The sequence below is a fragment of the Oncorhynchus clarkii genome, chromosome 23, assembly GCF_045791955.1.
Source record: "Oncorhynchus clarkii lewisi isolate Uvic-CL-2024 chromosome 23, UVic_Ocla_1.0, whole genome shotgun sequence".
Lineage (NCBI taxonomy): Eukaryota > Metazoa > Chordata > Actinopteri > Salmoniformes > Salmonidae > Oncorhynchus > Oncorhynchus clarkii.
In genome coordinates, this window is record NC_092169.1 from 57827313 (window position 1) to 57836375 (window position 9063).

Below are 9063 nucleotides of genomic sequence, written 5' to 3' on the forward strand. Positions count from 1 at the left end.
CGAGGAGAGAGAGCCGCCTGGCGCACAGCTTTATTACGACATGCGCGCAATAATGACACCCTGGGGGAATGGATCATCAACTAGATTCAGCCGAGGGAAGATGTTGTTCTGGAGCGGATAGACAGGGAGGCCGGGAACATAATTACAAATCATTTGTAGACTGCAAATTGATCGCAAGAAGAGCATATATATATATATAATATTTGACCTAAACATATTCATTTCAAACCATGCTTACATCTTTGGCTATAGGACATATCTATTACAGTTTCCCCCAATCCTTAACACACGTTTGCTGAAACTACATCGCGTGTACTCCAAACTAACAGTTAGGCAATTTCCCCAAAACCCCACAGACATCTTGCAAAATCATGTACTCCCTGCTCAAAGGGAAACTCTGCTTTACAAATGAGACACACGCACATCAAATGAATCTAACTGAGTGACGACCCAGATCACACTAATGTGACAATATTCAAAACACTACGGTTTTCTTTACCGTCGCTAACGTCCTTTTGTCCAATCTGTAGTCGCATTTTCAAAAGTCTATAAACACAATCAGCACAACATCTGTCTGTTGTGGACAATACCATTAACACAATTCGTGTCGTTTTCACAGAATATTCAGTCAATTAACACGTTTCTAAAAATGCTTACATTTTCTTTACCCACAAGCTTACCCAATACCAACATCATGGATCTTTCTTGTCTTATTTACAAATGCTTTGCACACAGCATGTCAGAAATGAAGACCTAATGTTCAAAACCTTAAATATAGCATAAAGCCTCTACTTCTGCAACAACAGCAGCTCAAAAACTGTATTGAAACAGCTGATAAGCATTTTTGAATGAACAGATCATTGACACAATAAGAAATAGCTGATTTACTGTAAATTGTGTAAAATAGACCAACCACAGCTGATTCCAATCTCAGTCGGAGACATAACCAGGTGTTGAAGCTCTTTCAGTTACATGGACAAACACAGTACAAAGAGGACTCTTTGGATTGATTTAGTTCAATGTGGATAGAGAACAACACAGAGGAGCAGAGAGAGAACAAATAACATCTGGACCACGGAGAGGAGTAGTTGGACCAGGGAGAGGAGTAGTTGGACCAGGGAGAAGAGTGGTTGGACCAGGCAGAGGAGTAGTTGGACCAGGGAGAGGAGTAGTTGGACCAGGGAGAGGAGTAGTTGGACCAGGGAGAGGAGTAGTTGGACCGGGGTGAGGAGTAGCTGAACCGGGGAGAGGAGTAGTTGGACCAGGGAGAGGAGTAGTTGGACCGGGGAGAGGAGTAGGTGAACCGGGGAGAGGAGTAGCTGAACCGGGGAGAGGAGTAGTTGGACCAGGGAGAGGAGTAGTTGGACCAGGGAGAGGAGTAGTTGGACCAGGGACAGGAGTATTTGGACCAGGGAGAGGAGTAGCTGAACCGGGGAGAGGAGTAGTTGGAACAGGGAGAGGAGTAGTTGGACCAGGGAGAGGAGTAGTTGGACCAGGAAGAGTAGTAGTTGGACCAGGTAGAAGCGTAGTTGGACCAGGGAGAGGCGTAGTTGGACCATGGAGAGGAGTAGTTGGACCGGGGAGAGGAGTAGTTGGACCGGGAAGAGGAGTAGTTGGACCAGGGAGAGGCATAGTTGGACCAGGGAGAGGAGTAGCTGGACCAGGAAGAGGAGTAGTTGGACCAGGGAGAGGAGTAGTTTGACCAGGGAGAGAAGTAGCTGGTCCAGGAAGAGAAGTAGCTGGTCCAGACAGAGGAGTAGTTAGACCAGGCAGAGGAGAAGCTGGACTAGGCAGAGGAGTAGTTAGACCAGTTGAAATCAAATCAAATCAAATGTTGTCCCTTCTTTGATGCACCTGTACTGACCTCGCCTTCTGGATGGTAGCGGGGTGAACAGGCAGTGACTCGGGTGGTTGTCGTCCTTGATGATCTTTATGGCCTTCCTGTGACATCGGAAGTCCTGGAGGGCAGGTAGTTTGCCCCCAGTGATGCGTTTGCCCCCGGTGATGCGTTGTGTGAAAGGAGAGTAAGAGGTGTTGTCACTGATGAAATAAGAGCCACCATTATAGCCCATGTGATAAACCATCTATCACTGAGAGAGGCTGGTGAAAAAGTCCAGTCTAATACAATGGTCTATCACTGAGAGAGGCTGGTGATAGAGTCCAGTCTAATACCATGGTCTATCACTGAGAGAGGCTGGTGATAGAGTTCCCCCTAATACCATGGTCTATCACTGAGAGAGTCCAGCCTAATACCATGGTCTATCACTGAGAGAGACTGGTGATAGAGTCCCCCCTAATACCATGGTCTATCACTGAGAGAGGCTGGTGAAAGAGCCCAGTCTAATACCATGGTCTATCACTGAGAGAGACTGATGAAAGAGTCCAGTCTAATACCATGGTCTATCACTGAGAGAGACTGGTGATAGAGTTCCCCCTAATACCATGGTCTATCACTGAGAGAGTCCAGCCTAATACCATGGTCTATCACTGAGAGAGACTGGTGATAGTCCCCCTAATACCATGGTCTATCACTGAGAGAGGCTGGTGAAAGAGTCCAGTCTAATACCATGGTCTATCACTGAGAGAGACTGGTGAAAGAGTCCAGTCTAATACCATGGTCTATCACTGAGAGAGACTGGTGATAGAGTCCCCCCTAATACCATGGTCTATCACTGAGAGAGACTGGTGATAGAGTACCCCTAATACCATGGTCTATCACTGAGAGAGGCTGGTGAAAGAGTCCAGTCTAATACCATGGTCTATCACTGAGAGAGACTGGTGAAAGAGTCCAGTCTAATACCATGGTCTATCACTGAGAGAGACTGGTGAAAGAGTCCAGTCTAATACCATGGTCTATCACTGAGAGAGACTGGTGAAAGAGTCCAGTCTAATACCATGGTCTATCACTGAGAGAGTCCAGCCTAATACCATGTTCTATCACTGAGAGAGACTGGTGATAGAGTCCCCCCTAATACCATGGTCTATCACTGAGAGAGGCTGGTGAAAGAGTCCAGTCTAATACCATTGTCTATCACTTAGAGAGACTGGTGAACGAGTCCAGTCTAATGCCATGGTCTATCACTGAGAGAGTCCAGCCTAATAACATGGTCTATCACTGAGAGAGGCTTGTGAAAGAGTCCAGCCTAATACCATGATCTATCACTGAGAGAGACTGATGAAAGAGTCCAGTCTACTACCATGGTCTATCACTGAGAGAGTCCAGTCTAATACCATGGTCTATCACTGAGAGAGGCTGGTGAAAGAGTCCAGTCTAATACCATGGTCTATCACTGAGAGAGACTGGTGAAAGAGTCTAGTCTAATACCATGGTCTATCACTGAGAGAGACTGATGAAAGAGTCCAGTCTAATACCATGGTCTATCACTGAGAGAGACTGGTGATAGAGTTCCCCCTAATACCATGGTCTATCACTGACAGAGTCCAGTCTAATACCATGGTCTATCACTGAGAGAGACTGGTGAAAGAGTCCAGTCTAATACCATGGTCTATCACTGAGAGAGACTGGTGAAAGAGTCCAGTCTAATACCATGGTCTATCACTGAGAGAGACTGGTGAAAGAGTCCAGTCTAATACCATGGTCTATCACTGAGAGAGGAGGGTGAAAGAGTCCCCCCTAATATCATGGTCTATCACTGAGGGAGACCAGTCTAATACCATGGTCTATCACTGAGAGAGACTGGTGATAGAGTCCAGCCTAATACCATGGTCTATCACTGAGGGAGACTGGTGAAAGAGTCCAGCCTAATACCATGGTCTTTCACTGAGGGAGACCAGTCTAATACCATGGTCTATCACTGAGAGAGGAGGGTGAAAGAGTCCAGCCTAATCTCAGACGGTCAACCGTGACTTCCATTATCCAGAATTCTCAACAAACCAACAGGTTTGTGATTAACTATACGTTCCTCTTGGATAGAAAACATGCTGGTGCTGGTGTTTTGAAAAAATGATTATATATTGAGTCGGGTTTGGCGTGTTTTGAGAGAGTTAGTGTACGTAGAGAAAGTCTTTTTTTTAGTATTTTGAAATGTAGAGTTGGTATTTAATGAACAAAATGTGTTTTTTGAGTAGAAAATGAACTATTTGGCTAATTGTGTGACGTAGGGGTGTTGCTGTGTTAAGAGTTTCGTAAAACTATCTTAAATATAGGTAAACACCTGTTATCAATTGTAAAAAAAACTTTAATATGATAATCTATTTCAGTATAAAGACTAAGATTTTATTGTTATACTGTATATTGTTTGTGTTTACTCTAACAGGAAAGGAAAACAAATGAGAAAAACATGTGTTTTATATTGCAACATGTCTCAATACATGTTAAACAGCACACTGTAAACACAGTAAATATGAAAAAATACAGTAAATGAAAAAATACAGTAAATGAAAAAATACAGTAAATGTTTTTTGGATATGCGAAGGAAGAAAAATAGGCCTGTACGGTTTATATTTATTTATTTAACCTTTATTTAACTAGGCAAGTCAGTTAATAAGAACAAATTCTTATTTTCAATGACGGCCTAGGAACAGTGGGTTAACTGCCTGTTCAGGGGCAGAACGACAGATTTGTACCTTGTCAGCTCGGGGGTTTGAACTTGCAACCTTCCGGTAACTAGTCCAACTCTCTAACCACTTGGCTACCCTACACCTATACTGCACTGTATATGAAATCAATTGTACGGAAGAGAAACTGTTGAAATACAGTAAAATCATAAATCAAGAAACAGATACTCCATTCGAAAACAAAAATCAGTCACGTCTGTTGTTTTGGTCCGGCAAACAGATGTTCATCAACATCACAGGCGATATTCTCCTCGGCCAGACAGAGGGGGAAATATCATCTGGCATGACGCATCCTCCCCTGACAGGACTCTGCTGGAATGTCACCACAGGCCATTGCTGTGGTTGTATGGTCCACGGGTGGCATGGCGGAGGACCCATTGTGGCTCATAGCTGGGTATATGGTGACAGGGTGGTGGAAGACCCCCATTGTGGCTCATAGCTGGGTATATGGCGGTGGAGGACCCCATTGTGGCTCATAGCTGGGTATATGGTGACAGGGTGGTGGAAGACCCCCATTGTGGCTCATAGCTGGGTATATGGGGGTGGAGGACCCCCATTGTGGCTCATAGCTGGGTATATGGGGGTGGAGGACCCCATTGTGGCTCATAGCTGGGTATATGTGACAGGGTGGTGGAAGACCCCCATTGTGGCTCATAGCTGGGTATATGGCGGTGGAGGACCCCATTGTGGCTCATAGCTGTGGATATGGTGACAGGGTGGTGGAGGACCCCCATTGTGGCTCATAGCTGTGTGTATGGTGGTGGAAGACCCCCATTGTGGCTCATAGCTGGGTATATGGTGACATGGTGGTGGAGGACCCCCATTGTGGCTCATAGCTGGGTATATGGTGACATGGTGGTGGAGGACCCCATTGTGGCTCATTGTGGTACCTGGAAACATAACAATTTAGACAATAGATTGCAACGAGCAACGCACGTTGAAAGTGATAGCAATGAAATAACATTAGAATTCAATTCAAATAATATTAGAATTCAATTCAAATAACATTAGAATTCAAATCAAATAATATTAGAATTCAATTCAAATAACATTAGATTTCAATTCAAATAACATTAGAATTAATTTCAAATAACATTAAAATTAATTTAAAATAACATTAGAATTCAGTTCAAATAACATTAGAATTCAATTGATGACCAAATAGCCAGGCCTGTATTTGAATTCGGTTGTGTCAGTATAGGCCTATGTCCATTTCATTCATAAACCGTCATACAAAATCTATTATTGTGATTCATATTATTATCATTCATATTTCAAATCTGTCCTACATTTATGCACATAGTATTATTGTTCAGCCCCATGGAGGTTGACCTGCAGGTCTTTAGGTCTTTGTCTCTCTGTTACAGTGTGCAGCCCCATAGAGGTTGACCTGCAGGTCTTTAGGTCTTAGTCTCTCTGTTACAGTGTGCAGCCCCATAGAGGTTTACCTGCAGGTCTTTAGGTCTTTGTCTATCTGTTACAGTGTGTAGCCTATCCATGACATGCTGATCACTCTCAACTATTGCAGTGGGAAGAGCAAATCATTAATCTGCTTTGTTTTATGGTCTCATTTAGCCTGACTTGTTTCCAGAGGAGGACTTTGGATCCCGTGCAGGAAAACGTCATTGTGTTTCGCTCGACACTTACTGTACATAGGGGAGGTGCTGAAAAGAGTTGGGACAACATAACATGTTGTTTATCATACGATGGCCTTCATGGTGTCTCTGATGTTTTGATTGGCTGTGTCTGTTGCTGTGTGTTTGTGTTGCTGTGTGTGTGTGTGTGTGTGTGTGTGTGTGTGTGTGTGTGTGTGTGTGTGTGTGTGTTGCTGTGTGTGTTGCTGTATGTGTTGCTGTGTGTGTGTGTGTGTGTGTGTGTGTGTGTGTGTGTGTGTGTGTGTGTGTGTGTGTGTATATATTACTAGTGACTACTCTGTATCTTGTAAAATTATGTTTTATCATTCCCGTGGAATACGGTCTGATATACCACGGCTGCCAGCCAATCAGCATTCAGGGCTGGAACCACCTAGTTTGTGATAACAATTAGAGACTGATATTGACTATTTGGTTAAAGACATGTAATGATGCCTGCAGGTGTGTTGTAGCTTATTAACAATTATTTATGTGGAATAAACAGTAGATCCTTATTTCTTCATTTGGAACAAACTACGTCGCATGCTGAGCACTCAGTCCTCAGGTATATTTATTTCCCCTTTTGGTATTAATCAGATGCCTCTCCCGTTTACGATGTTTGGGAATACGTTATCAGCTCTATGACAACCATCTCTCCCTCTCTCTCTTCCCTGACTAAAGTTCACCCTCGTAATCTAGAGGTGTTTTATAACCTACAGGCTAGTCACGCCTGTTCTCTCCTCAGACCGTCACGCCTGTCCTCTCCTCAGACCGCCACGCCTGTCCTCTACTCAGACCGTCACACCTGTCCTCTCCTCAGACCTTCACGCCTGTCCTCTCCTCAGACCGTCACTCCTGTCCTCTCCTCAGACCTTCACGCCTGTCCTCTCCTCAGACCGTCACTCCTGTCCTCTCCTCAGACCGTCACGCCTGTCCTCTTCTCAGACCATCACACCTGTCCTCTCCTCAGACCTTCACACCTGTCCTCTCCTCAGACCGTCACGCCTGTCCTCTCCTCAGACCGTCACGCCTGTCCTCTCCTCAGACCATCACGCCTGTCCTCTCCTCAGACCTTCACACCTGTCCTCTCCTCAGACCTTCACACCTGTCCTCTCCTCAGACCGTCACGCCTGTCCTCTCCTCAGACCGTCACACCTGTCTTTGGGACACCAGAAGGGTAGATGGTTATAGCCTACTACTCTGCTATTGAAGCTGATTCGGAGAGTTACAGAACCAATAAGGGTTTGGACGTCTTCATCTTCTTCTTCATCGGTGTGGCTGGAATATTGTGACAATGCCCTCCACCAAGAAGGCTCTGCATTTTCTGAGTAGCGCGCTGGCTACTACGGTGTCCGTGGCGATTTTAGGTTATGGGATGTCGACAGAATGGGCCGTTTCCAAAATGCTTTGCTCTGGATCTGAAAACGTTTTCACCAACGGCTCCGCCAACATATCATACGAGCTTTTCTATGGGGCGATCGCCAGAGGTTCTTGTCCGGTGTTCGGAGGTGAAAAGACCATTCAAGGTATGTTTTAATCGTGCTCTGCCACTGTCCCTCTATACGTGTGCAGAAAGGTGCTGCGTTAACGTTCCAGAACAATAACGTGGACTTCATACTGTAATAATGCAACAATGTAAGTGTAAAGTTCACTAGATGTTATTGTCTCTGTTTATGTGTTTCATGTCTGTACCGCTACTTGTGTTTCTTGTTTGGTTCATTTATTTATTCAATTCACTCCCCCAGAACTCGCTGTCCCGACTCCCAGCGTATACGTTACAGGGGTTCTTCAGCTGTGCCTTTAGGGTAAACCTTTTTTTGGTTCCATATAGAACTCTCTGTGGAAAGGATTGTTCATAGAACCCAAAAGGGTTCTACCTGGAACCAAAAATGATTCTTCAAAGGGTTCTCCTATGGGGACAACGAAAATAACCCTTTTAGGTTCTAGAAAGAAAACTATTTGGGAAAAAAGGTGCTAAGATACCACAATTCAGCCCTTGGTAGAACTCACCCTAATACTAGTGTATATTCCTAACCTGACTGTTCTAGTTCTGTCTGTGTAGGGGTAGAACTCACCATAGTGAGTGTATATTCCTAACCTGACTGTTCTAGTTCTGTCTGTGTAGTGGTAGAACTCACCATAATACTAGTGTATATTCCTAACCTGACTGTTCTAGTTCTGTCTGTGTAGGGGTAGAACTCACCATAGTGAGTGTATATTCCTAACCTGACTGTTCTAGTTCTGTCTGTGTAGTGGTAGAGCTCACCCTAATACTAGTGTATATTCCTAACCTGACTGTTCTAGTTCTGTCTGTGTAGGGGTAGAACTCACCATAATACTAGTGTATATTCCTAACCTGACTGTTCTAGTTCTGTTTGTGTAGGGGTAGAACTCACCATAGTGAGTGTATATTCCTAACCTGACTGTTCTTGTTCTGTCTGTGTAGGGGTAGAACTCACCATAGTGAGTGTACATTCCTAACCTGCCTGTTCTTGGTCTGCCTGTGCAGTGTTTGAGAAGTTGGCAGAGACAGGTGGAGCTCCTCAGATCCTCCATGGCATAGTGATCACCCTCCTGGCCCTGTGTCTGCTCTGCTCTGCTGGCAGCATCCTCATCACACTGTACAACAGCGTCAGTAACCCCTACCAGACGTACATGGGACCCATAGGGCTCTACACATGCAGCTCTGGCAGTGGTAAGATCAATCGACTTCACATCAATTCGTTCAATCAATCAAGCAAAAAAAGAGGCCAGCCAATCAGCGGCACACCTGAAGGTTGTGGGATCAAACCCTATTTAGTCCCATATGAAATACCTGAAGGTTGTGGGTTCCAACCCTATTTAGTCCCATATG

General features: G+C 44.7%; 1 protein-coding gene across 1 annotated transcript in view; it reads left to right on the top strand.

Annotated features, from left to right (window-relative positions):
• The first annotated feature begins 7503 nt into the window (after window positions 1-7503).
• The window catches only part of LOC139381875 (clarin-3), an 11780-nt gene continuing 10220 nt past the window's right edge, over window positions 7504-9063 (top strand). The window contains exons 1-2 of the mRNA XM_071125703.1: window positions 7504-7735; window positions 8719-8904. Of these exons, the coding sequence (XP_070981804.1) occupies window positions 7504-7735; window positions 8719-8904 (418 nt within the window). The remainder of the gene's footprint in view (window positions 7736-8718; window positions 8905-9063) is intronic.